The following is a 27,731-nucleotide window of genomic DNA, read 5'->3' on the forward strand; positions in this document are numbered from 1 at the left end:
TTCACCATATTGGCCAGGCTGGTCTCGAACTCCTGACCTCGTGATCCACCTGCCTCGGCCTCCCAAAGTGCTGGGATTGCAAATGTGAGTCACTCGGCCGGGCGCGGTGGCTCACGCTTGTAATCCCAGCACTTTGGGAGGCCGAGGCGGGAGGATCACGAGGTCAGGAGATCGAGACCACGGTGAAACCCCGTCTCTACTAAAAATACAAAAAATTAGCCGGGCGTGGTGGCGGGCGCCTGTAGTCCCAGCTACTCGGAGAGGCTGAGGCAGGAGAATGGCGTGAACCCGGGAGGCGGAGCTTGCAGTGAGCTGAGAATGCGCCACTGCACTCCATCCTGGGCGACAGAGCGAGACTCCGTCTCAAAAAAAAAAAAACAAAAAAAAAAACAAATGTGAGTCACTGTGCCCGGCCGCCTATTTATTTTTTTGAGACGAAGTCTCATTCTGTTGCCCAGGCCGTAGTGTAGCAACGTGATCTCTGTTCACTGTAACCTCTGCCTCCTGGCTTCAAGCGATTCTCCTGCCTCAGCCTCCCAAGTGGCTGGGATTACAGGCATGTGTCACCACGCCTGGCTAATTTTTGTATTTTTAGTAGAGACAGGGTTTCACCATGTTGGCCAGGATGTACTCGAACTCCTGACCTCAGGTGATTGGCCTGCCTTGGCCTCCTAAAGTGCTGGGATTACAGGCGTGAGCTACCGTGCCTGGCCTGTTTTTTCTTTTTTTTGAGACAGGGTCTTGCTCTGTCACCCAGGCTGGAGTGTTGTGGTGAGATCTCAGCTCACCACAACCTCTGCCTCCCGGATTCAAGCAATTCTTATGCCTCAGCCTCCTGAGTAGCTGGGATTACAGGCATGCACCACCATGCCCGGCTGACTTTTGTATTTTTAGTAGAGACGGAGTTTTGCCATGTTGGCCAGGCTGATTCTGAACTCCTGACCTCAGGTGATCCACAGGCCTTAGCCTCCCAAAGTGTGGGGATTACAGGTGTGAACCACCACACCTGGCCCACTATCCTCCCTTCCTTCCTTTCTTTCCTTCCTTCCTTCCTCCCTTCCGCCCTCCTGCCCTGCATCCCTCCCGCCCTCCCTCCTCTCTCTCTCTCTTTCCCTCTTTCTCTCTTTCTCCCTTTTTCTCCTTCCTTCCTTCCTTCCTGCCTTCCTGCCTTCCTGCCTTCCTGCCTTCCTGCCTTCCTGCCTTCCTGCCTTCCTGCCTTCCTGCCTTCCTTCTCTTTCTCTCTCTCTTTCTTTCTCTCTCTCTCTCTCTCTCTCTCTTCTTTCTTTCTTTCTTTCTTTCTTTCTTTCTTTCTTTCTTTCTTTCTTTCTTCTGTTGCTCTGTCTCCAGGCTGGAGTGCAGTGGCACAATCTTGGCTCACTGCAGCCTCCACCTCCCTGGTTCCAGTGATTCTCCTGCCTCAGCCTCCCGAGTAGCTGGGACTACAGGCGCACACCACCAAGTCCAGCTAATTTTTGTATTTTTAGTAGAGATGGGGTTTCACCATGTTGGCCAGGATGATCTCGATCTCTTGACCTCGTGATCGGCCCGCCTCAGCCTCCCAAGTGCTGAGATTACACGTATGAGCCACTGCACCCGGCCACTATCCTATTTTCTATCTCTGTGAATGTGACTACTCGAAGTACGTCATGTAAGTGGAATCCTATAGTATTTGTCCTCTTATGACAGGATTATTTCACTTAGCATAATGTCGTCAAGGGTCATCCAGGTCATAGCATGCAACAGGATTTTTTCCTTCCTGACCCCCCTTTTTTTGACTTGGAGTCTTGCTCTGTGACTCAGACTGTAGTGCAGTGGCTATCATAGCCACTCCTGGACTCAAGTGATCCTCCCACCTCAGCCTCCCGAGTAGCTAGGACTACAGGTGTGTGCCATCATGCTCGACTAATTTTTTTTTTTTAATTTTTGGAGAGACAAGGTGGTCTCAGTGGCTCCTGCCTGTAATCACAGCACTTTGGGAGGCTGAGGCAGTAGGGGGCGGAGGTGGAGATCACTTGAGGCTAGGAGTTTGAGACCAACCTGGGCAACATGGTGAAAACCTGTGTCTACTAAAAATACAAAAATTAGCTGGGCGTGGTTGTGCGTGCCTGTAATCCCAGCTACTTGGAGGCTGAGGCAGGAGAATCACTTGAACCTGGGAGGCAGAATTTGCAGTGAGCTGACATCGTGCCACTGCACTCCAGTCGGGGCAACAGAGTGAGACTTCCTTTAAAAAAAAAATTTTTTTGGAGAGATGGGGGTCTTACTATGCTGCCCAGGCTGGCCTGGAACTCCTGGGCTCAGGCAATCCTCCTGCTTCGGCCTCTCAGAGTGCTGGGATTACAGGCATGAGCCACTGTACCTGGCCAGCACTTTATTTTATTGTTATTATTATTATTTATTTTTTCATAACATTGATGTTTTGAAGGTTATAGGCCACCTCCTTTGTAGAGTGTCCCTCATTTTGGCTTTGTCTCATGTTTCTTATTATTAGATTAAGTTATGCATTTTGGCAGGAAAACCAAATAAATGATATGTGTCTCCCTCTTTGCTTCACATCAGAGGCAACTAAGGTCAATTTGTCCTGTTAACGGTGATATTAACTTGTATCGTCTGGTTAACGTGATGTTTTCCAATTTTCTCCATTAATATTTTTTTCGTTATAATAAGTAATCTAGGGGAAGATACCTTGAGACTAAATAAATATCCTGTTCTTTATCAAATCAAATTTTCACCCAATAAATAGTTTCAGTCTCTGTTGACAATCCTTGCTGGGATCTTGTGATTTTTTGTTTTTGTTTTTGTTTTTATTTTTGAGACTGGGTTTCACTTTGTTGCCCAGGCTGGACTGCAGTGGCACAATCATGGCTCACTGCAGCCTCCACCTCCTGGGCTCAACCAATCCTCCTATCTCAGTTTCCCGAGTAGCTTGGACCACAGGCATGCATCACCACACCCAGCTGATTTTGTTTATTTTTTGTAGAGACAAAATCTCACTTTGTTACCCTGGCTGGTCTTGAACTTTTGGGCTCAAGTAATCCTCCCACCTTGGCCTCCCAAAGTGCTGGGATTACAGGCTTGAGCCACCGTGCCCAGCTGGAATCTCATGTTTAATATTCCATACCCATCGCAAACACTAAGAGGTGTAGCCTCTTAGATTGTACAAGGCTAACGGCAGCCAGAGAGCTCTAACTGGAAGTGGATTAATCTCTAGGATGGCCTAGAGGGATGAGGGGACCCACAGAGCTCAATGATTTGGTGAAAAACTGAGGCTGGAGGCTGGTGGGAATTCATGCCCCCATCCCACACATATATAATAAAGGCCCACTTTGTGCCAGGCATGTTTTAGGCCCTGAGGCACAGTACTGAAAAAACGAGATCAAATCTCAGCCCTTGTTGTGCCAACACTGATGTGGGAGAATTCAAACTACAAACAAGAGAAATATATGGTATGTTTAAGGCCGGGTGCAGTGGCTCACGCCTGCAATCCCAGCACTTTGGGAGGCTGAGGCGGGCAGATCACGAGGTCAAGAGATTGAGACCATCCTGGCTAACACGGTGAAACCCCATCTCTACTAAAAATACAAAAATTAGCTGGGAGACAGCAAGACTCCGTCTCAAAAAAAAAAAAGAAACAGGCTCACTTGCATGCTCACTTGGCCACAGTAAACAGCTGGTACCAAGCCCAGCATATTGTAACCCTGGGCTGTGTTCTTGTGGCCCTTGCTAAGCCAATAGGTGAGGAGGAAGCAGAGGCAGGTGGGGTGGGACTTTCTAGGGAAAGAAGGCTGAGGAGTGGGGCCCAGTAGGGGGTGATGCTCTGATTGTCACATGATACAGTGATGTTCATGAGTCAGCATTTGGACCCACATAGACCTGGTTTCCTTTCCAGGCTCTTTTGTTTGTTTGTTTGTTTGTTTGTTTGAGACGGAGTTTCACTCTTATTGCCCAGGCTGGAGTGCAATGGCGTGATCTCGGCTCACCGCAACCTCCACCTTCCAGGTTCAAGCGATTCTCCTGCCTCAGCCTCCCAAGTAGTTAGGATTACAGGAATGCGCCACCACGCCTGGCTAATTTTGTATTTTTAGTAGAGATGGGGTTTCTCCATATTAGTCAGGCTGGTCTCCAACTCCCGACCTCAGGTGACCCACCTGCCTCAGCCTCCCAAAGTGCTGGGATTACAGGCGTGAGCCACTGTTCCCGGCCCCTTTCCAGGCTCTTTAAGTCACTGAGTATGTGGTCTCTAGACAATGCCTTCACCTCTCTGAACCCCTATTTCTTTACCTGCAAAATCGGGATAATGCTCCTTGCCTCTTATGTGATAACATGTAGAGTACTTAGAATTGCTGCAACAACAAATGTCCAACAGTGGGAGCCTCTCTGAACCTATTTTGGTTCAGGTGCTGCCCAGGAAATAGAAAAAGAAAAAATAAAAAGAACAAATATCCAACATTTATCCAAAGCCTGGCAAAGAAAGCACTCTGAACACATTTGATGGTGTTTATTAATATTATTATTTACATCCATCTCCATCGGACTGATTACAAGACTCTCCTCGTCTTGCAAGCTTCCACCTCCTTCATGGAGCCTTGTATAGGCCTCCCTTCCCAGAAGCCCTCCGTCTCACCAGACTGGAGGATTCCCTGGCCTTTGTGGGGCTGGAGTTCCCTCGCTCCAGGGCTCCAGGGCTCCTTGCCAAGAGTCCAGATGCTGGCGCTGGCACCGGCCCCACTCCCAGGGAGAACAGATGGCGTCTGCAAGTGCACTTGGCTCAGCCAGTTTCTGGCAGACGACAGAAGCAGGGAGACCCATGGGAGGGTAGACGAGAGCGTGAGGGGGCAGGATTGTTTTACCCAGGAGGGATGCCCTGTTACTTTCTATCTCAACCTTGCTCTCATTCTTTTCATATTTCTATGAAGCATACTATAGACCAGGTGCGGTGGCCCACGCCTGTAATCCCAGTCCTTTGGGAGGCCGAGGAGGGAGGACTGCTTGAGCCTAGGAGTTCGAAACCAGCCTGGGCGACATAGCAAAACCCCAGTCACCAAGGCTGGAGTGCAGTGGCATGATCTCAGGTCACTGCAACCTCCACCTCCTGGGTTCAAGCCATTCTCCCACCTCAGCCTCCCAAGTAGCTGGGATTATAGGAACCTGCCACCATGCCCAGCTAATTTTTGTGCTTTTAGTAGAGACGGGATTTCAGCATGTTGCCCAGGCTGGTCTCAAACTCCTGACCTCAAGTGATCTGCCCGCCTTGGCCTCCCAAAGTGCTGGGATTATAGGCATGAGCCACTGCGCCTGGCCAAAAATGATTTAAAAAAAAAAAAAAAAAAGAAACATACCGGCCGGGCATGGTGGCTCATGCCTATAATCCCAGCACTTTGGGAGGCCAAGGTGGGCGGATCACAAGGTCAGGAGTTCAAGACCAGCCTGACCAACATGGTGAAACCGTCCCTCTACTAAAAATACAAAAATTAGCCAGGCGTGGTGGTGGGCGCCTGTAGTCCCAGCCACTCGGGAGGCTGAGGCAGGAGAATGGCTTGAACCCCGGAGAGGGAGGTTGCAGTGAGGCGAGATCACACCACTGCACTCCAGCCTGGGGACGGAGCAAGACTCCATCTCAAAAAAAAAAAAAAAGATAAGAAACATACTGCCTTCCAGCCTGGGCAACGGAGCAAGACCCCATCTTTTAAAAAATAAAAAAAACCTGGCCGGGCGCGGTGGCTCACGCCTGTAATCCTAGCACTTTGGGAGGCTGAGGTGGGCAGATCACCTGAGGTCAGGAGTTCAAGACCAACCTGACCAACATGGCGAAATCTCATCTACTAAAAATACAAAAATTAGCTGGGTGTGGTGGCTTGACCCTGTAATTCCAGCTACTCGGGAGGCTGAGGCAGGAGAATCGCTTGAACCCGGGAAGCGGAGGTTGCGGTGAGCTGAGATCATGCCACTGCACTCTAGCCTGGGCGACAGAGCAAGACTTCGTCTCAAAAACAAAACAAACAAAAAAACCAAAGTAAAATAGCAGCGACAACAACAACAAAAACCCGGAGCTGAGAGGAGGAATGAATGCGATGATGAATGTAAAGCGTTTAACACAGGGCTTGGGTACAGTCTGCCCTCAATGAACCAATGATGTGCCCTTAGGCAATTTACCTAACCTCGGCTTGCCAGTTTCCTCCCGCGTGAAACAGGACAATAAACGATTATGCCTGTTAGGGTTGTGCTGAGGAATACATGTGTATGTAAGTTTATTTGCAAAGCACTTAGAACAGGGTGCACGGTCCTTGTTGCTGTTATTATTATTGGCTATTATTGCGCAAAGGGGAAGGGAGGCGGGGCCAAGCCAGGAAGGCCCTGGAGAATCCGGGGTGCCCCCTCCTCCGGCAGAGCTTGGGCCTGGGCTCACGAGGAAGGGGCTGCAGTTCTCCGAAGATTCCCGCCTGCTCCCAGACCCCCGGGAGTCGTAGGACCCGCTCCTGGACGCTGACGTCGGCTTTCAGGGACCCCTCGCCGGACGCCGCGGAGGGACAGAGCCTGGGAGGCCGTCGCCCCGCCCCGTCCCCGCCCCCGCGCGCAGCGGGCCCGGGGCGCTGAGACCCGCGTAGAGCAAAGCGCTAGGTCCCCGCGCCCCTTGGATGCTCGGTGGCAGGGGCCGGGCGGGTGTCATTGCGGGGTTTCAGGAAGCCCCGGCCTGTGATCGTGAGCGGTGAGTGAGGGGCGTAGGTGGGTGGGGGTCACAGTCGCTCCCATGGGTCCTGGCATTGGGGATGAGAGGGCAAAGCTTTGGCGAGGAAATCGGCTCAGTCAAGGTTTGGAATGAGCAGGCAGGAGGCTTGGGGACCTTCCAGGGAGATCGTAGGACGAGAATATTCCTTCTGGTTTTGTTGCGTGTGTACGTGTATGTGTGTGCTGGGGTTGAGGGTGTTTATGGGGCGAGGTGTGCAAAGGATTCTGGAGAGCTGGTCCGTGTGTGGGAGTTGTGTGGAGTCATGGGTGTGTGGGTGGAGTAGGGCAGGGGTGCCTGGGCCTGATGAGTGGGGCAGGCATGCCAGAGGTCATGAGAATAGGAGAGAGTGCCGGGGCGCATGTGTGCGTGTGCACAGGTGTCTGTGGTTTGTGATGCAGTGGGGAGTAGGGTTGTGCATGGAGTCAATTGACATAAATGTGTAAGAAGGTTGGGGGCCTGAAAGGGGTGTTTTCTGGGAGCTGATGTTTTGGGGCAAATATACAAGGAGTCCTTTGGGAGATGAATGTGTGGAGGTGGAGGATGGGGCTGTGTGGCAGGGGACTTCAGGGGGCAGGTCTAGGAGACAGATGATGGGGAATGTAGACTAGAGTGAAGTTCCAGGCAGCACTGGGGGTAGGGGATGGGTGTGTGTGTGACTGGGAGGGGTGCATGGGCCTGGATAGGTTGTCATGGGGTATGAACCTGGGATGGATATTGGGGGTGTTCATGGGGCAGGTAAGTGTGTAAGGCATGGTGCAACAGGTGCTGCAACTTATTGGGGTAAGTGTGATGGGTATGTGGTTTTTGCCTGAGAGAAATGCCCAGAATTTGGTCAGGTGCGGTGGCTCACGCCTGTAATCCCAGCACTTTGGGAGGCCAAGGCTGGTGGATCCCCTAAGGTCAGGAGTTCGAGACCAGCCTGGTTAACACAGTGAAACCCTATCTTTACTAAAAATACAAAAAAAAAAAAAAACAAAAAACTAGCCAGGCCTGGTGGCGGGCACCTGTAATCCCAGCTACTCGGGAGGCTGAGGCAGAATGGTTTGAATCCAGGAGGTGGAGGCTGCAGTGAGCTGAGATCACACCACTGCACTCTAGCGGATCTGCAGTGGTGGATCTGCCTGGGCAACAGATCAAGACTTTGTCTCAGAAAAAAAAAAAAGAGAGAGAAATGCCCAAAATTGAATGTCCAGACCCCGGAGTTCTCTTTGTAACCTGAGGCCAATCTTTTTTTCTCTCTGGGCCTCAGCTTCCCTATCTGTAAAATGGGTCTGAGGACCACTGCACTAACTAGTCTCTGCCTGAGTCTCTCTAAAGCTAGGGCTCAGAGGTTGAGTGAAGTAAGACTTTGACAACTTGTCTTTTTCTTCCCCCTACCCCTAGGAAACGCCACCTGGAGTTTCCCCAAAGCCATGGACAGCCCTAGTCTTCGTGAGCTTCAACAACCTCTGCTGGAGGGCACAGAATGTGAGACCCCTGCCCAGAAGCCTGGCAGGCATGAGCTGGCGTCCCCCTTAAGAGAGATAGCCTTTGCTGAGTCCCTGGGGGGTTTGCAGTTCCTGTCACCGCCTCTTCCCTCCGTGAGCGCTGGCCTAGGGGAACCAAGGCCCCCTGATGTTGAGGTAGGAAGAGCAGGCCTTAGTGGAAGGCACGGGGGGGGGGGGGGGGGGGGGGCTGGGGTGAGCCCAGCTACGGCCAGCATCTGGCAGGCTGACAGCTGTGCCAATCTGCCTTAGGCCTGGAGTCTCACACTTCCCAGCTGTGTGTGGGCTTCTGAGATTTCCAGTTACAGTTCTTCTTGTTTTATGTCTCTCCTGGTTTCTTTACCTTTTTCTCTCCAGATTTGCCTCTCATCTTTGTTGCCTGGCTTTTGGCTTTGTCTTCCCTCTGATCTCTGACTCCGCTGGTTGGTGTGTTCAGAGTGCATGCACCTCTGGCTTTTGTCCACCCTGCTCTCTCCCTCTTGTGTGTGTGTGTGTGTGTGTGTGAGAGAGAGAGAGAGACAGGGTCTCGCTCTGTTGCCCAGGCTGGAGTGCAGTGGCAGCGATCATAGTTTACTGCAACCTTGACCACCCGGGCTTAAGCAATCCTCCCACCTCAGCCTCCTGAGTAGCTGGGACTACAGGCATGTGCCACCATGCCTGGCTAATTTTTTGGTGTTTTTTTGTAGAGAAGAGGTTTTGCCACGTTGCCCAGGCTGGTCTCAAACTCCTGAGGTCAAGCAATCTGCCTGCCTTGGCCTCCCAAAATGCTGGGATTAAAGGTGTGAGCCACCATGCCCAGCCTTCCTTTTTTTTTTTTTTTTTTTAAGTTACTGTCACTTTTTATAATTTCTCATTCCAGGCCAGGCACAGTGGCTCACATTGGTAATCCCAGCACTTTGGGAAGGTGAGGCTGGAGGACTGCTTGGGCCCAGGAGTTCTAGGCTAGCCTGGGCAACATAGTGAGACTCCATCTTTATTTTTATTTAATTTTTCATTTTGTCCTCCGAAAATTAGAAAGACCCTGTCTTAAAAAAAAAAATTAGCCAGGTGTGGTGGCGTGTTCCTGTAGTCCCAGCTACTCGGGAGGCCGAGGTGGGAGGATCGCTCGAGCCCAGGCTGCAATGAGCTATGATCATACCACCTTACTCCAGCCTGGACAACAGAGAAAGACAGACAGACAGACAGACAGACAGACAGACAGACAGAGAGAAAGAGAAAGAGAGGGAGAGAGAGAGAGAGGGATGGAGGGAGGGAGGGAGGAAGGAAAGAAAAGAGAGAAAGAGAAAGGAAGGAAGAAGGAATGAAGCAAACAAGGAAAGGAAGGAGGGAAGGAGGGAAAGAAGGGAAGGAAGGAAGGAGAAAGAAGAAAGGAAGGAAGGCAGGCAGGCAGGCAACAATCATGATGAACTCTTATGGTTTCTGTTGGTCAGGAATTTGGGACTTAGTTGCATGGTTCTGCCTCTGGATCTTTCATGAGGTTGCATTCAGCTGGTGGGTGGAACTGGAACAGTCAGGGGCTGGCTGGGCACTTTTCTCTCTCTTCATGGTGTCTTAGGGCTTCCTTTTTTTTGTTGTGGAGATGGAGTTTCACCCTTGTTGCCCAGGCTGGAGTACGATGGTGCAATCTCAGCTCACTGCAACCTCCGCCTCCTGAGTTCAAGCGAATTCCCCTGCCTCAGCCTCCTGAGTAGCTGGGATTACAGGCATGTGTCACCATGCCCAGCTAATTTTGTAATTTTAGTAGAGACGGGGTTTCACTATGTTGCTCAGGTTGATCTCAAACTCCTGACCTCAGGTGATCCACCCACTTCAGCCTCCCAAAATGCTGGATTATAGGCGTGAGCCACCGTGCCCAGCTGAGTCTTAGGGCTTCTATATGTGGTCTCTCCATGTGAGCTGCTTTGGGATTCCTTACAGCATAACGGCTTCAGGGCAGTCAGGCAGCTTATGTACCTCCAGCCTACAGCATGAATGTTGCAGCAAAGCAGAAGCTGCCTCATCTTTTCTGATTTCACTTTGGAAGTCACGTAACATGACTTCCACCACATTCTATTAATTATGAGTGAGTCATGAGCCTGCTCAAATTCAAGGGGAGGGGACACAGAACTCATCCCTTGATGGGAAGGATATCAAAGTCACATGGTAAGAAAAGCGTGTGGGGCCGGGCGCTGTGGCTCATGCCTGTAATCCCAGCGCTTTGGAAGGCCAAGACAAGTGAATTGCTTGAGGTCAGGAGTTCAAGACCAGCCTGACCAATGTAGGGAAAGCCCATCTCTACTAAAAATACAAAAATTAGGCCAGGCACAGTGGCTCACGCCTGTAATCCCGGCACTTTGGGAGGCTGAAGTGGGTGGATCACGAGGTCAGGAGTTCGAGACCAGCCTGGCCAACATGGTGAAACCCAGTCTCTACTAAAGAAAAAATACAAAAATTAGCCAGGTGTGGTGGTGCACACCTGTAATCCTGGCTATTCGGGAGGCTGAGGCAGGAGAATCACTTAAACCTGGGAGGCGGAGGTTGCAGTGAGCCGAGATCACGCCATTGCACTCCAGCCTGGGCAACAGAGTGAAACTCTGTCTCAAAAAAAAAAAAAAAAAAAAAAAAAAATTAGCCGGCTGTGGTAGCGGGTGCCTGTAATCCCAGCTCTTGGGAAGCTGAGGCAGGAGAATTGCTTGATCTTGGGAGATGGAGGTTGCAGTGAGCCGAGATTGAGCCACTGCCCTCCAGCCTGGGCAACAGAGCGAGATTCTGTCTCAAAAAAAAAAAAAAAAAAAAAAAAGTTTAAAAATCTAGACTCTACAGTTTTCAGCAGGCAGGTTTGCCCTAATCATTTAGGCCACTGGAGCATTTTATAATCTCCATCTTTTATTTATTTATTTATTAGTGACAGGGTCTTCTTGCTCCATTGCTCAGGCTGGAGGGCAGACATGTGATCATAGCTCAGTGGAGTCTCAAACTTCTGGGCTCAAGCCATCCTCTTGCCTCAGCCTTCCAAAGCAGCTGAGACTGCAGGCACAAGACACCATGCCTAATTTTTTTTTTTTTTGAGATGGAGTCTCACTCTGTCGCCCAGGCTGGAGGGCATTAGCGCGATCTTGGCTCACTGCAAGCTCTGCCTCCGGGGTTCATGCCATTCTTCCGCCTCAGCCTCCCGAGTAGCTGGGACTACAGGTGCATGCCACCACACCCGGCTAATTTTGTTTTTGTATTTTTAGTAGAGACCGGGTTTCACCGTGTTAGCCAGGATGGTCTCGATCTCCTGACCTCATGATCTGCCCACCTTGGCATCCCAAAGTGCTGGGATTACAGGCGTGAGCCACTGCGCCCGGCCCATGCCTAGCTAATTTTAAATTTTTTTTTGTAGAGATGGGGTCTTGCTATATTGCCCAGGCTGGTCTCAAACTCCTGGCTTCAAATGATCCTCCTGCCTTGGCCTCCCTAAGTGTTGGGATGACAGGTGTGAGCCACTGTGCCCGGCCAATAATCTCCATCTTTTTGCAGGTTCCTTGTTTCAGTGGCATTTGTCCCTGTTCAGGGGCTTTTCTTTTTTTGAGATGGAGTCTCACTCTGTTGCCCAGGCTGGAGTGCTGTGGCTTGATCTCGGCTCACTGCAATCTCCACCTCCTGGGTTCAAGTGATTCTCCTGCTTCAGCCTCCTGAGTAGCTAGGATTACAGGGGCACGCCACCATGCCCGGCTAATTTTTGTATTTTTAGTAGAGATGAGGTTTCACCATGTTGGCCAGGCTGGTCTCCAACTCCCGACCTCAGGTGATCCACCCACCTCAGTCTCCCAAAGTGCTGGGATTACAGGCGTGAGCCACCACACCTGGCCATTCAGGGGCTTTTCACTCAGAGATTGTAAGCAATTGTAGCGTCCTTGATTGGATCTGTGAACCCCTTGAAAATGAACTGAAAGCTCTGGGTGTGGGTGGGGCTCTTCTCTGGAGACCTGGTCCACAGCTTCCCTTCAAAGGGCTCCAGGATACAAATGTCAAAAGCCCATCTCTGGCCAGGCATGGTGGCTCATGCCTGTAATCCCAGCACTTTGGGAGGCTGAGATGGGTGGATCACCTGAGGTCAGGAGTTCAATACCATCCTGGCCAACATGGTGAAACCCCGTCTCTACTAAAAATACAAAATTAGCCAGGTGTGATGGCATGTGCCTGTAATCCCAGCTACTCAGGAAGCTAAGGCAGGAGAATCATTTGAACTCGGGAAGCAGTGAGCCGAGACTGTGCCATTGTACTCCAGCCTGGGTGACAAAGCGAAACTCCGTCTCAAACAAACACCGAAAGCCCATCTCTGAACATTTTTTTCTCTTTGTATCTCTGGGGAAGCCCTGGGGGCAGGTATAGGCCTTTGAGGGCTATGGAGAGCAGAGCAATGGGGCAGGAAAGGTGGATGGAGATGCCCACCTGGGCACTTTCCTGTCCATAGGACATGTCATCCAGCGACAGTGACTCGGATTGGGATGGCAGCAGCCGTCTTTCACCATTTCTACCCCACGACCACCTCGGCTTGGCTGTCTTCTCCATGCTGTGTTGTTTCTGGCCCGTGGGCATCGCTGCCTTCTGTCTAGCCCAGAAGGTCAGTCTGTGTGTGGGACTTGGAGGGGACTGGGCATAAAAGAGAAAAATGCACCACAAAAACAAAGAGCCATATACCTGAGGTGGGAAGGTGGAAGGCAGCCCAGAGTGTTAGTTAAGAACCTGAACTCAAATCCCGAGTCTGCCACTCTCTGCAAGATTTTTTTTTGAGTCTCACTTTGTTGCCCAGGCTGGAGTGCAGTGGTACAATCTCGGCTCACTGCAACCTCCACCTCTTGGGTTCAAGTGATTCTCCTGCCTCAGCCTCCTGAGTAGCTGGGATTACAGGCACGCACTACCATGCCTGGCTAATTTTTGAATTTTTAGTAAAGACGGGGTTTCACCACGTTGGCCACACTGGTCTCGAACTCCTGACCTCAAGTGATCCTCCCACCTTGGCCTCCCAAAGTGCTGGGATTACAGGCGTGAGCCACGGTGCCCAGCTCTCTGCAAGATTTTGGGCAAGTCACTTAACTTCCCTGTGCTTCACTTTCCTCATCTGTAAAGTGGGAATAATTGCTACCTCTGGGTCAATGTGAGAATCAAATGAGTTAGAATAGTGGCATATACCATTTTAATGTTTTTTTTTTTATTTTATTTTATTATTTTTTTACCATTTTAATGTTTTTATTAATCACTCAGCATCCCCAGTGCCTGACCTATAGTAGGTGCTACGTATCTGCTTTTGGAATACATGCATGAATGAATGAATGGGTATGTTGGGTGGGGGAGGGACCGGGGAAGGGTCTGGGACTGAGGGGATGCCTGGGTCACTGCTGCCCACTGCCTCTACAGACCAACAAGGCTTGGGCCAAGGGGGACATCCAAGGGGCAGGGGCCGCCTCCCGCCGTGCCTTCCTGCTGGGGGTCCTCGCCGTCGGGCTGGGCGTGTGCACGTATGCGGCTGCCCTGGTGACCCTGGCCGCCTACCTTGCCTCCCGAGACCCGCCCTAGTTGCCCCTACAGCCCTCACTGTGAACCCTGAGGCCGGCAGCCCAGCAAATCTGTGGGCAGAGAGTGGAGAATCTTGGTGGATGAGGCTGCGGCGGCGGCAGGAGCATCTAGAAACGGGAGTGAGCTGGACTGGAACCCCTCCCCTTCCTGGCCACCGCTCTTCGGGCGGCAGCAACGTGAGATTAAACACCAGACACCCTTGCAGCCAAACCAGAGTCTGTTCGCGTGTGTGGGAGGATGGAAGGGGGTGGGGGTGCTTGAGACCAACAGGGGACTGCCTGGTCAGGGTGATGGGCTGTGGTGGGCATCCCCAGGGTGCTTGCTCCCTAAGACCTGAGCTGGAAAATGGGGAAGAGGATTTTGGTTTTTTTTTTTTTTTTTGAGAGATGGTCTCCCTGTTGCCCAGGCTGGAGTGCTGTGGCACAACCATGGCTCTCTGTAGCCTTAACTCCTGGGCTCAAGCAATCGTCCTGATTAAGCCCAGGAGCCTCCCAAGTAGCCGGGACTATGGGCACCTGCCACCACACCCAGCCAATTAAAAAATTTTTTTTGTAAAGACAAGGTATCGCTATATTGCCCAGGCTGGTCTGAAACTCCTGGGCTCAACTGATCTTCCCGCCTCGGCCTCCCAAAGAGCTGAGATTACAGGCATGAGCGACCATGCCTAGCGGTTTCTAAACAGGAGGATGTTCTCATCCCAATATTGGTGGTTAGCAGAGAACTGGAGAGAGCTGAGTTCCAAGTCCTTACTCCCCTACTTGTTAGCTGTGTAAGCTTGGCCCAGGTGACTTCTCACTTTTTCTGCTCTGCAAAATGGGACTTTCTGCACACCTCAGGCTGTAGTGAGGATTAAATGCATCATATGTGGAAATGACTGTCTGCTGTTGCTGTCTCCCTCTGAGCTTTTTTTTTTTCTTTTCTTTTTTTTGAGACAGGATCTCCCTCTGTCACGCAGACTGGAGTGCAGTGGCCTGATCTTGGCTCACTGCAGCCTCGACCTTCCAGGCTCAAGTGATCCTCCCACCTCAGCCTCCCAAGGAGCTGGGATCACAGGCGTGTGCCACAATGCCTGGCTAATTTTTTGTATTTTTTTTTTTTTTTTTTTGAGATGGAGTCTTGCTCTGTCACCAGGCTGGAGTGCAATGGCGCGATCTCAACTCACTGCAGCCTCCGCCTTCCGGGTTCAAGAGATTCTCCTGCCTCAGTCTCCTGAGTAGCTGGGATTTCAGGTGCACAGTACTGTGCCTGGCTGATTTTTGTATTTTTAGTAGAGACGAGTTTTCACCATGTTGGTCAGGTTAGTCTTGAACTCCTGACCTCAGGTGATCCACCCACCTCAGCCTCCCAAAGTGCTGGGATTACAGGCGTGAGCCACCGAGCCTGGCCTTTATTGCTTGATAATATCTAGCCCCTCTTAGTGTGCTCAGTGAGCACTTCCTATGTGCCTCTGCTAAGTGCCTGTGGTAGATGTGTTTTCCCTGTCCAGGTGCCAACACCTCCATGTTTCCTTAAGGATGTATCCCTTTCCCTATCGCAGGCCATTTGGTTTGGATGGGACTGCCTCCAACTCCAGGCGGGGTTTTGCCCCATCTCTACTAAAAATACAAAAATTAGGCTGGGCACAGTGGCTCAAGTCTGGAATTCCAGCACTTTGGGTGGCCAAGGCAGGCGAATCACCTGAGGTCAGGATTTCGAGACCAGCCTGGCTAACATGGTGAAACCGCGTCTCTACTAAAAATATAAAAATTAGGCCAGGTGCAGTGGCTCACGCCTGTAATCCCAGCATTTTGGGAGGCAGAGGTGGGCGGATCACCTGAGGTCAGGAGTTAGAGACCAGCCCGACCAACATGGAGAAACCCCATCTCTACTAAAAATACAAAAATTAGCTGGGTGTGGTGGCATGCACCCGTAGTCCCAGCCACTCAGGAGGCTGAGGCAGGAGAATGACTTGAACCCGGGAGGCAGAGGTTGCAGTGAGCCGAGATCACCCCACTGCACTCCAGCCTGGGCAACAGAGCGAGATTCCATTTCAAAACAAAACAAAACAAAAATAGGAAAACAAAACAAGACAGGGACTATAACAACAGCCCCATCTCACAGGGTTGGTGGGTGGGTGTTCAGAGATTCCTCCCCATGGCCTACAAGGCCCCACCTGCATGCTTGCCTGTTCCCCCCAGCCCCATCTGCTTTCCTGCTCTTGCTCGCTGGCTCTGGCCACCCTGCTCACCAAGCTGGTCCCCAGCCCCTGGGGGCTCCTTCCCCACATTATCCAAGAGCTCACTCCCTTTCCTCCTTCAGGGTCCCCTCTGAGGTACCCTGCTCTGTGAAGGCACTGATGCCTGATGTACTGAATTTGCCCTCCATAAAGGGACTCTTCCAAACTCCTGTTCCCTGCTTTTTACTTTTTCGTAGATTTACTACCATCTGACAAATTCCAGTTTACCTCCCTGCTCCTCTGGGATCTCACTAGCAGGGCCTGCACACGATGGGTGCTCAACAGACATTTGTAAAGTGAATTTATTGACTCATCCATTCCATAAATGTGAGCTCCTTTGAATGTTATCCTTGCTGGGGGGGATCTGTGCCCCCAGGCCTGGGGACTGTCACAGGCCAAGGCCTCCCCACAGAAGCCCTCTGGTTACAGAGCTGCAGACTCACAGGAGCCCATGGGACAGAGAGGCAAGGCTGGGCTGCTGGTTTGCTTCAGGCTGTAGGGGGTGAGTGGGTGGAGGCAATGGGAGCGGCTCCTTGCCCCAGCTTGCCTCAGCTCTTGGAGTAACGCCTCTGCAGTGATTCCCGGTAGAAGCGGAAGACGTGTTGCGAAGCGGCCTGGGCCGCAGCCAGGCACTGCTGGAGCTGCGGGGGAGAGACCGGTTGGTGCTGGGGGCCGAGCCCTTCACGCACACACGACTTGGCTGACCCAGGAGGTTCTGCTGACCCCACCTGACTCCCTTAACCTCTCATCACTCCCCTGCCCCGAAGTGAGGCAGGTGGTGAGGGATTATTTCCCATTTCATGAGCTGTTTCTTAGGGATCAGGAGAAATAAAAAGAGGGAGAAGGACTTCAGGATCAGATTCTGACAGCAACAGGACTCAGACCTATCAGGCATCCTCACACCTTGGAGGAGGCCCCAGCTGTGCAGAGCTACGGAACTGGAGAGTGCACAGAATTGGAGTGGTCTGGGGATTTTACAGCCACGGGCCCCTTCAGGCCACATAGTCTAAGAGCCACGGAATCAAGAGACTCCTAGTCTTCACTGCCATGTATTCCTAGATTCATGAGGTCCAGGTTGGACATGCTTTTGCAGACAGTCATGCCCCAGAGTTTCCAGGCTGTGTCCCTTAGCCTGAGACCTGGAATTCGCATGGCTCACCACTCTGAGCTAGGAGCTGGGGGACCATCACATGCCCTCTTCTGACTTCAAACTGAGCTCATCCTCTTTTTGCCTGTGTTATAAATTGGGATTCCCTTAAACATTTCTGCAAAGGTTTCTGGGTCCACAAAGTTTGAAAACTCCCTTTTTACAAGAAGAAATGTAAGAGGCTCTCCTGAAGCCTCTCAGAATCCAGGGCAGAGTTGGGACAAGACCATATGTCAGTGGGAAGGAAGGTTCTGGTTTTTCCCCTCATCCCCATGCTGGTACCTCAGTGTCCGAGTAGAGCCCCTTGGTGCTGGACATCAGCAGCTTCCGTTCCACGCTGTCCAGGGCAAAGGTCAGGACTGCCCGGGCCTCCTAGGGACAAGGTAGAAGGCGGTGGGGGACCTAGAACCTTCCCCTCAGATAAAATCTCAGCCAGTCCTTTGGCCAGGCACAGTGGCTCATGACTGTAATCTCACCACTTTGGGAGGCCAAGGCAGGGCACTGCTTGAGGCCAGAAATTCAAGACGAGTCTGGGCAACAGAGGGAGACCCCATCTCTCTCTTAAAAAAAAGTAGCTGGGTGTGGGGGTGCATGTCTGAGTTCCCAGCTACTCAGGAGGCAGAGGTGGGAGGACTGCTTGAGCCCAGGAGTTTGAAGCTGCAGTGAGCTGTGATTGTACTACACTCCAGCATGGGTGACAGTGAGACCCTGTCTCAACGCTCCCCTTCCCACCACACACTTGCAGCCAGTCCCACTGAGAGGACTCCGGACCCTTGGCCTCCAGGCCTCTCCCTTTCCATAGCCAGGCACTCACCTATCAAGCATCAAGCGCAGCCATTTTTTGTCTACGCCACCCCTTCCCTACTTCCCCGGGTATAGCCCTCTGCCTTTCCTTTGTAGAACTGTACTCCATGCCCCTTATTCCAACCACGCGGTTCTGACAGGGGCTTCCAAGCTCAGTATTCCTGCCCCAAGGGGCTAGCCATAGTGCCACTCACTTATCTGGTACCTCTTGGCCTCCCAGTCACCCATCCATGCTCTGTCCCACAGGGGCTGGAAGCCAGCAAGCTGTATTTCCCAGACTGCCTTACCAGCTAGATTCCAGCAGTAATGAGGTGGGAGAATGGAAGAAAAGCAGCACCCTGGTCCTCACGGACAATGGCAGGTGCTGATGGCTGTGGCTGTGTGACAGCCATGGAGGTGGGGTGGGTTCTGGACCTCAGTGGCCAGGGCAGAAGCAGGACATGCTATGTGCATCCAGAACCAATTGAGATAATGTCTCCAACACGACAGAACAGGAGCTGGCTCACAGGTTCAGCCCAGGTCTGGGAGGGCTTTCTCATCTCTGGGTGTCACTCCTGCTTCCTTTTTCCTCCTCTAGCTCCTCCAACACTGTTGTTACAAAGTCCCTGCATTTAACTCCCTCCATCTGAAACCCTCCAAGTGGTTTCCATCTTCTTGACTGGAGGGGACCATTATAGCACTGGGCAGAAAACTCAGAATAACCTGAGCTTAGGACACTGCACCTGAGCTGACGAGGAAAGCTCTCTTCTCTTGTTTGCTTTTGAGCCTCTTAGGATGGAAATGGAGCTTAAGGGGTCAGTCCCAGCCTCAGGAAAGATGCTGGCCAGAGAGAATGAAGCTGATGTGCAGAGAAAGGCAGGGACGAGAAGTGAAGAAAGGACATCCTGATGGTGTTTAAAGTCCTGGTTTTTATTTTATTTTTTTGACATAGAGTTTCACACTTTCACCCAGGCTGGAGTGAAGTGGTACGATCTCAGCTCACTGTAACCTCCACCCCCCGGGTTTAAGTGATTCTCCTGCCTCAGCCTCCCAAGTAGCTGGGATTACAGATGTGTACCACCATGCCTAGCTAACCTTTGTATTTTCAGTAGAGACAGGGTTTTGCCATGTTGGCCAGGCTGGTCTCAAACTCCCAGCCTCAGATGATCTGCCTGCCTCAGACTCCCAAAGTGCTGGCATTACAGGTGTGAGCCACCACACCTGGCCATACATTTCCTTTCTAGTTTATTTATTTATATTTTTTGAGATGGAGTTTCACTCTTGTTGCTCAGGCTGGAGTGCAATGGCGTGATCTCGGCTCACCACAACCTCTGCCTCCCGGGTTCAAGCGATTCTCCTGCCTCAGCCTCCTGAGTAGCTGGGATTACAGGCGTGCGCCACCACACCTGGCTAATTTTGTATTTTTAGTAGAGACGGGGTTTCTCCATGTTGGTCAGACTGATCTCGAACTCCCGACCTCAGGTGATCCACCCACCTCAGCCTCCCAAAGTGCTGGGATTACAGGCTGAGCCACCGCTCCCGGCCCCACATTTCCTTTCTAATTAAGCAAGTTTGAGCTGGGTTTCTAGCACTTGCTGCTAAATGAACCATGATGATTAGAGCAGCCCTTGCTAAGTGGGATTGAGGTGGCATGAGCCAACTGTCTGTAGAGAAGCGAGGCCTGGAGGAAGGGACAGGGAGCTGTCTGGCCTCTGCCCTTCAGCCACCCTGGTCTTCACACCTACCTTTTCTTGCTTGGATGTAGGATCCAGCACAAGGGTCCCATCAGAGTCCAGGGCACAGGTGACCCCACAGAAGAGAGCCCGCATGGGCACACCTGCATCCACCAGTGCCATGCAGGCGGCATTCAGACAACAGGCCAGGAGCTGAGCACCACAGGAAATGGTTAAGTTTCTTTTTTCTTTTTTTTTTTTTTTTCTGGAGACAGAGTTTCACTCTTGTTGCCCAGGCTGGAGTGCAATGGCATGATCTCGGCTCACTGCAACCTCCACCTCCCGGGTTCAAGCGAGTCTCCTGCCTCAGCCTCCTGAGTAGCTGGGATTACAGGCACCCACAACCACACCTGGCTAATCTTTGTATTTTTAGTAGAGACGGGGTTTCACCATGTTGGCCAGGCTGGTCTCAAACTCCTGACCTCAGGTGATCCACCTGCCTCAGCCTCCCAAAGTGCTGGGATTACAGGCGTGAGCCACCACGCCCAGCCTAAGAAGTTTCTACTGCAGGCTTGGCCAGCAGAGCAGATCCATGCCTCCCTCCACCAGGCTGATGCCTATGGCAGACATCACTAATTGGTCACAGAAGGGCAGCATGGCAGAGTGGTTAAAAGTGGTCCGGGGATCAAGTAGCCCTCAGTTCCAGACCTAGCTTTGCTCTCTGAGCTGTGTGACCTTGAACAAGTGACTTACTCCTTGAGTCTCAATCTCCTCATCTGTCAGACAGGGAATATAATAATATTCAATAGGTATGTACTGAAGTACATACCACACATTTGTTGGTAAATAGGGTCAGAGAGGGGAAGAAACCTTCCAAAGTCACGAGGGGGAGGCATTGGCAAAGCCAGGCCCGAAACTTGGGTAGCAGCCACTCCCCAGTGACAGAGCTGGCAGGGCAATGGAGGAACAGCCATCTCGCTGCTGCCTGCAGAAAGCTCACAGTGGAAAGAGAGCACGGGTTGGGAGTCAGCTGGCTCTGCCTCAGTTTCCTAATGTGTTTCTTCTCCAGGCCTAGCAGCCAGACAAAGACCACAGCTTTAGTCAACCAGTTCCAGCTCTGCTGCTGATCCTCCACCACTTCCTCTGGGCTTCACTTTCCACTTCTGTAAAATGGGGTCACAATACCTTGTCTCTCTGCCCATCCATAAAATGTCTGTCCAGTTCAGGGCCACATTCCAGTAAAGCCTTCTACAGTGTCTAATTCTGGTCCTCAACCTCAACCTCCCGCACCTCAGACGTGGAGATCTTACAAGGCCACGCTCCTGACTCAGCTGCTGTCTGCTCAGGGCGCCCCCAGCACTGAGGGCCTGAAATCCACTGAGGTGCCGAGTAGAAGTGATTGCCAGCCAGGCACAGCTCACGCCTGTAACCCCAGCACTTTGGGAGGCCAAAGTGGGCTGATCACTCGAGGTCAGGAGTTCGAGACCAGCCTGGCCAACACGGCAAAACCCCGTCTCTACTAAAAATACAAAAATTAGCCTGGCGTGGTGGCGGGCACCTGTAATTCTACCTGTAATTCAGGAGGCTAAAGCCCAGGAGGTAGAGGTTGCAGTAAGTTGACGTTGCACCACTGCACTCCAGCCTGGGTGACAGAATGAGAGCCTGTCTCAAAAACAAACAAAGAAAAAAACCAAAAAAACAAAAGAAGTGATTGGCACAGGCTCTGGAGTCAGACTGGCCTGGGCTTGAGTCCTGACTGTGTTGCCTTCCAGCTGTGTGACCTTGGGCAAGCCCCTTCCCCTCTCTGGCCCTCAGTTTTGTCACCTGAAACATGCGAACATAAGAACACTCATCTGCCAGGGTCCTTGGGCTCTAGAACTAGATGGTCTGGGTCTAAGTCTTGGCTCTGCCACTTCCACGGGGATCATAAGGGCATGAATTAATGTGCATAAGGCACACAGAACAGTGCCTGGCACATAAGTAAGCACCCAGGCTGTTTGCTCTCCTTCTTCAGTGAGCTGGTACCTGTCAAGTATTTGAAGGCTTTCTGGCTAGCAGTGAGGGTATATGTAGCCACCAGAAGGGAAGCAATCAGGAGACTTCCTGGAGGAGGAGGCCTGGGAGAAAGGATACAGAGCCGGCATCGCTGACAACCTGCAGCACCACAGTGATGGAGGTGCGGGGGTGCAATGTGCCCAGCACCACCGCCTCGCACGTGTTCCTGATCAGCCGCTCCCGGCTCTTCTCTGCAACACCTGGGGAAATTGAAGAGAGGTTCTCAGGGTCTTCCCCTTCATTTGATTCACCTTCCTCCATACGCCTCACCCAAACCCCCAGAAAGGGCTCACGGTCTCAGCCTGGGATGGTGCAGGTACCTGCAGGGATGATGGAAGATTCCAGTGGGAAGAAGGCAAGGCCTGACTGCCATCCACTGACCCCTGCTACCTCCAGCATCCACCAAGGGAACCATCCAAGGGAAGAAGACCTGGGAGTTCCATGTCTGTGCTGCTACCCATGCCCACTCCCACCCTAGCAGGCCCAGCCAGTGGGGACTGAGGGATATGAGGGTAAAAGGGTGGAAAAACAGGTTAATGGGCCAGGCACAGTGGCTCACGCCTGTAATCCCAACACTTTGGGAGGCTGAGGCGGGCGGATCACTTGAGGTCAGGAGTTTGACATCAGCCTGGCCAACATGGTGAAACACTGTCTCTACTAAAAATACAAAAATTAGCCGGGCGTGATGGCTCACGCCTGTAATTCCAGCTACTCGGGAGGTTGAGACAGGAGAACTGCTTGAACCTGGGAGGCAGAGGTTACAGTGAGCTGAGATCAAGCCACTGCACTCCAACCTGGGCAACAGAGTGAGACTCCGTCTTAAAAATATAAAATTAAATTAAAAAAAAAAAAAAAAAAAAAAGGCTCAGCACAGTGGCTCACGCCTGTAATCCCAGCGCTTTGGGAGGTCGAGGTGGGTGGATCACGAGGTCAGGAGATCAAGACCATCCTGGCCAACATGGTGAAACCCCATCTCTACTAAAAAAAATACAAAAAATTAGTGGGCATGGTGGCACATGCCTATAATCCCAGCGACTTGGGAGGCTGAGGCAGGGGAATTGCTTGAATCTGGGAGGCAGAGGTTGCAGTGAGCCGAGATCACACCACTGCACTCCAGCCTGGGTGACAGAGCGAGACACCGTCTCAAAATAAATAAATAAAAATAAATAAAAACAGGTTAATGGAATGAATGAGACTGGAGGCAGAGAGAGGGAGAAAAGAGGGAGGGAGAAATTAGAGGCAGAGAGAGAAGCAACAGAAGATGAGTTATTAATTAGAGGCAGAGAGTTAAAGACAGAAACAGCTGAGTGGAGACCAAAGTGGGGAGTGGAGACTCGGGGCAGCTGGTAGGGAGGAGCTCGGGGGGTGGTTTTGACAAACCGGGCACTATGCAGAGGTTCAGCAGGGCCCAATTACCAGGCAGCCTGATCTTCGGCCTCAGGATCACTTCGAGTGTGGCCTTGTTGAAAATCTCTTTGCTGACCTTCACCTCGGCCGGCCCGTACACACCCGCCAGGACAGAGGTGTCACCTGAGGAGACAGCAGGGGGGGCCTCACTCACAGCTTCCCTGCTCCTGGGGCCCCATTCGTGGCACTGAGCCTGATGGCCAGGGCTCCCCATGTCACCCCCGCCATTTGTTGGCACTGATTCTTTGAGCACTCACTTCATTTCTCTCATTTGTAAAATGGGGAAAATAACAGTCCCTCCCCACTAGCGTCTTGTGAGGATCAAAGGACACAATTCACAGAAAACACTTAGAACACTGCCGGGCTCACACTGAACGCGCAACAGACTTTAGCTGTATTAGTAACATTCGTCCATTCAGGCATTCAGGCAGGGTCTCACTCTCATTGCCCAGGCTGGAGTGCAGTGGTGCCATCACGGCTCATTGCAGCCTCGACCTTCTGGGCTCAAGTGATCCTCCCTCCTCAGCCTCCCAAGTAGCTGGAACTACAGGCACGTGCCATCATGCCTGGCTAATTTTTGTATTTTTAGTAGAGAGGGGATTTTGCCATGTTGCTCAGGCTGGTTTTGAACTCCCGGGCAACTGTAATCCCAAGGTGCTAGGATTACAGGTGTGAGCCACCACGCCTGGCCCTGATATTAGTAACTTTTTTTTTTTTTAATGAGATGGAGTCTCGCTCTGTCGCCCAGGCTAGAGTGCAGTGGCGTAATCGCGGCTCACCGCAACCTCTGCCTCCCGGGTTCAAGCGGTTCTCCTGCCTCAGCCTACTGAGTAGCTGGGATTACAGGCACGCGCCACCACGCCCGGCTAATTTTTTTATTTTTAGTAAAGACTGGGTTTCACCACGTTGGTCAGGCTGGTCTCAAACTCCTGACCTTGTGATCTGCCTGCCTCCCAAAGCGCTGGGATTACAGGCTTGAGCCACCGTGCCCAGCTGGTATTAGTAACTTTTAACAGGAAGTTCTTCCTGAAAGCTAACCATCCTCCCTCTTACTGCAGCTGCTCTCAACTTCTCTTTCCAAAGCTTCCCCAGCCCAGCTCTTCCTTTAGGCACTGGCCCCCAGATTCTGCACCAGTCTGGACACCTGAGAAAGGGATAATATCTGGAATGAATCCTGATTCCTTATTTCCCCAGAAGCTATGAACGGGGTACAGGAGGTAAAACCTAAGAAATAAACAGCCTGGCTTCTAGTACTGTCTGCTATAATCCCAGCACTTTGGGAGGCGGGTGGATCACCTGAGGTCAGGAGTTTGAGACAATCCTGGCGAACATGGTGAAACCCCGTCTCTACTAAAAATACAAAAATTAGCTGGGCATGGTGGTGGGTGCCTGTAATCTCAGCTACTCGGGAGGCCGACGTAGGAGAATTGCTGGAAGCGGGGAGGCGGAGGTTGCAGTGAGCCGAGATCGCACCATTGCACTCCAGCCTGGACAATAACAGCGAGACTTCACCTCAAAAAACAAAACAAAACAAAATTTTAGGCCAGGCATGATGGCTCACACCTGTAATCCCAGCACTCTGGAGGCCCAGGTGGGAGGACTGCTTGAGGCCAGGAGTTTGAGACCAGCCTGAGCAACATAGCAAGACTCCTGTCTCTATTTTCTTTTTTGAGACAGAGTTTCCCTCTATCACCCAGGAGGCTGGAGTGCAGTGGCGCAATCTGTGTTCACTGCAACCTCCGCCTCCCAGGCTCAAGTGATTCTTGCACCTCAACCTCCAGAGTAGCTGAGATTACAGGCGCGTGCCACCACATCCGACTAATTTTTGTATTTTTAGTAGAGACAGGTTTTCACCATGTTGGCCAATCTGGTCTCAGAACTCCTGACCTCGACCGAGTGAGGTGGCTCACGTCTGTAATCCCAGCACTTTGGGAGGCTGAGGTGGGTGGATCACAAGGTCAGGAGTTCAAGATCAGCCTGGCCAACATGGTGAAACCCCGTCTCTACCAAAAACTACAAAAATTAGCCGGCGTGGTGGCACGCACCTGTGGTCCCAGCTACTCGGGAGACTGAGGCAGAAGAATCGCTTGAACCCAGGAGGTGGAGGTTGCGGTGAGCCACATTCGCTCACTGCACTCCAGCCTCGGCGACAGGGTAAGACTCCATCTCAAAACAAAAACAAAAACAAAAACAAACAAAAAAAACTCCTGACCTCAGGTGATCTGCCCGCCTCCGCCTCCCAAAGTGCCGGGATTACCGGTGTGAGCAACTGCGCCCGGCCCCTTCTTAATTCTTAGGTTCTAAGAAACTTTAGGTATCTCAATTCAGCATAAGCGCTAAGCCTGAGGGAGGGCCCGGGAAGGTCCTTGGTTAAGGCCATATTTTCTGAGAAGCCCAATTTGCCCTTACACGGAAGGTATTCTTAGTTCCAGGAGAAACTGCCCTGAGGACTGGAGAAGTTACCAAAATAGAACTTGCCTCTGGCTCCAGATGAACTGCCTGTGTTTCGCCTGAGCACAAGAGTCTCTCCCCTCTCACCTTCTTGAAGACTTGGCTCCAGCAATTCTCTCCCCTGTTGACCCCACAACAATCTACAACTCCTGCCCCACTTATCTGATCCTCTTACAGCAAAACTCCTGAACAGCTGCCTCTTCTTCCTTTTGTGACCCCACCACTCCATTGCGGCAGCTCAACATCATCACCACTGACCTCCAAATGATCAACCCTCCCATGACCCGGCTGTCAGTAAGGCTGAAAGGGCTGGTCAGCCCTCACATCTCAGACGTGCTCTTCTCTTGGCCCCAGGTCACCACCATCTCCTGGTTTCCCCCTAACTCTCTGGGCGTTCCTTCTGAGTCTACTTTGCTAGCTTGTCACATGTCTCTGACTGCTCAAGTTGGAAGGCCTAGGGCTTGGTCCTGGGACCTCTTCTCTTTTCCATCTACACTCACTTCGTTCAGTCAATAGCCTGAAATACCATCTATATAGCCAGAGAGTTCCAAATTGCCTATGTCCAGATTGGGTCTCGCTTCTGATTTCCAGACTTGTACAGATCTGGGCAGAAACCTTAGTTATAGCCTGACTCTTTTTCCTCGCACTCAAACCAAGCTATACGTAAGTTTTGTCCGTATTACTTTCAAACTACATCCGGAATCCCATCACCTCCACTACTCCTGCTCTGGCTGGAGCCACCATCACCTCCTTGTTTTCCCCCATACTCCCCACAATCAACACAGCAGCCAAATTTTGTTAAAATGTATTGGGGCTGGGCGTGGTGGTTCATACCTATATGAACACTTTGGGAGGAGGAATGCTTGAGCCCAGGAGTTCAAGACCAACCTGGGCGACATCGTGAGACCCTGTCTCGATTTTTTTTTTTTTTTTTTTTTTGAGACAGAGTCTTGCTTTGTCGCTCACACTGGAGTACAATGGCACGATCTCCACTCACTGCAACTTCTGCCTCCTGGGTTCAAGCGATTGTCCTGCCTCAGCCTCCCGAGTAGCTGGGATTACAAGCGCCCGCCACCATGCCTGGCTAATTTTTGTTATTTTTAGTAGAGACGGGGTTTCGCCACGTTGGCCAGGCTGGTCCCGAACTCCTGACCTCAGGTGATCCACAGGCCTTGGCCTCCCAAAGTGTGGGGATTACAGGCGTGAACCACCGCCCCCGGCCTCCCGTCTCAAACGTTAAAGAGAAATATTCTTGGAGTTAATCTAGTTCTGAGAGTTATTTAGCTAGGAAAAGGGGATATTTGCCCTATAGGTAAGACTTGCCCTAATCTTAGGGATATTTACTCCTGTGGAGAGATGCAGTGAGGTAGCGGTGGGGATGTATTTCTCAACCCAGGTCAGTGACATTATCTTCAATTTGAGGAGTATTTACGTGGGTGAAGGATCCGCCACAGTCCAGAGTATGCAAGTAGACAGGTTTGCTTCAGTCTGGGATGCAAGGACCTAGAGGGGTGTGTGTGTGTGTGTGTGGGGGGGGGGTGGAGGAGGAATCTAGTTAAGGGGGATATTTACCCTGGTGAGGTGATTTTCCCTATTCTGAAATATCAATTCTTGGGCGGACAGTCTGCCCCTCCTCTCATTCTCAGAGATATTTACAAAGATGGAGCTATGTTCTCCTTTCTAGTCGTGAGGGAGAGATGTGTGTATCCTTGCGTATTTAGTAGTATTCAATCGGACAAGAAATCATGCATCAACGCAGGAGTGACATTTACCAGCAGGTATCGTGGGGAGGTGGGCACTTGGTTGCACAGTACACGGTAGTCCCTCTCCAAAAGAAAGACCTGGGTGAAGTTCTTACCTTGCAGGAAGGAAGCAGAGCCATCTGGCCGCGACAGCAGGTTCTGTTCGCAGGCAAAGTGCCGGAGGCTGCAGCCAGGACCCCGAGGGCTGGACCCTGTTCCAGTTTCAGCGCGTATTTTGGTGGCAGTATGCATTTCCTCCTCCATTGCGCCGAGCCCACGTGCGGCTGCAATTGTCACTTCCGCCCGGCAGCGCGCGCTGCAAATAGGCTGCGTAACCAGTGCGCACGCGCCGGGCTGGGCCGTCCTCCTGGGCGTCCGCACGTGGCTTAGCGTTTACCAACAATCTGGCTCCGCCCAGTCCTACCTCCTAACTCTGGCAACGCCATTGGACAGTTGGGAACAGAAGGCAGGCCTTGGCATTGGCCTGTTTTACTCTGGGCCCCAGG

General features: G+C 51.7%; 2 protein-coding genes across 8 annotated transcripts in view; one reads left to right on the forward strand and one right to left on the reverse strand.

Moving 5' to 3' along the window:
* The window catches only part of TMEM91 (transmembrane protein 91), a 34,695-nt gene extending 20,733 nt beyond the window's left edge, over positions 1-13,962 (forward strand). For 2 of the 7 annotated variants that reach the window (XM_030795748.1, XM_030795747.1), the window contains exons 2-4: positions 8,111-8,349; positions 12,650-12,799; positions 13,594-13,962. In XM_030795748.1, coding sequence (XP_030651608.1) covers positions 8,140-8,349; positions 12,650-12,799; positions 13,594-13,752 — 519 coding nt within the window. In that variant the 5' untranslated portion in view covers positions 8,111-8,139 and the 3' untranslated portion in view covers positions 13,753-13,962. Of the gene's footprint in view, positions 1-6,076; positions 6,707-8,110; positions 8,350-12,649; positions 13,190-13,440 lie in introns of those variants that run through there. The other 5 variants (XM_030795746.1, XM_030795750.1, XM_030795749.1 and 2 more) reach the window with 5 other exon arrangements.
* Positions 13,963-16,259: 2,297 nt separating this feature from the next.
* EXOSC5 (exosome component 5) lies at positions 16,260-27,633 on the reverse strand. The gene is made up of 6 exons (XM_004091001.3): positions 27,342-27,633; positions 23,042-23,155; positions 21,704-21,825; positions 19,643-19,783; positions 17,397-17,486; positions 16,260-16,608 (listed from the first exon to the last, which is right to left on the reverse strand). Exons 1-6 carry the CDS (start codon positions 27,487-27,489, stop codon positions 16,516-16,518), a joined length of 708 nt encoding a protein of 235 aa, XP_004091049.1. The 5' UTR covers positions 27,490-27,633; the 3' UTR covers positions 16,260-16,515.
* Between the last annotated feature and the right edge of the window lie 98 nt (positions 27,634-27,731).

This window comes from Nomascus leucogenys, chromosome 17 (assembly GCF_006542625.1).
Source record: "Nomascus leucogenys isolate Asia chromosome 17, Asia_NLE_v1, whole genome shotgun sequence".
Taxonomy (NCBI): domain Eukaryota; kingdom Metazoa; phylum Chordata; class Mammalia; order Primates; family Hylobatidae; genus Nomascus; species Nomascus leucogenys.

Bases quoted from the DNA above. Each gene is read 5' to 3' on its own strand.
- EXOSC5 (XM_004091001.3), bottom strand. From the start codon at position 27,489: ATGGAGGAGGAAATGCATACTGCCACCAAAATACGCGCTGAAACTGGA. The intron at 21,826-23,041 runs GTAATTGGGCCC...CAATTTCCCCAG, and splicing joins GCCGAAGATCAGGCTGCCTG to GTGTTGCAGAGAAGAGCCGG. The intron at 17,487-19,642 runs GTAGGTGTGAAG...CCTTGTCCCTAG, and splicing joins CTACATCCAAGCAAGAAAAG to GAGGCCCGGGCAGTCCTGAC.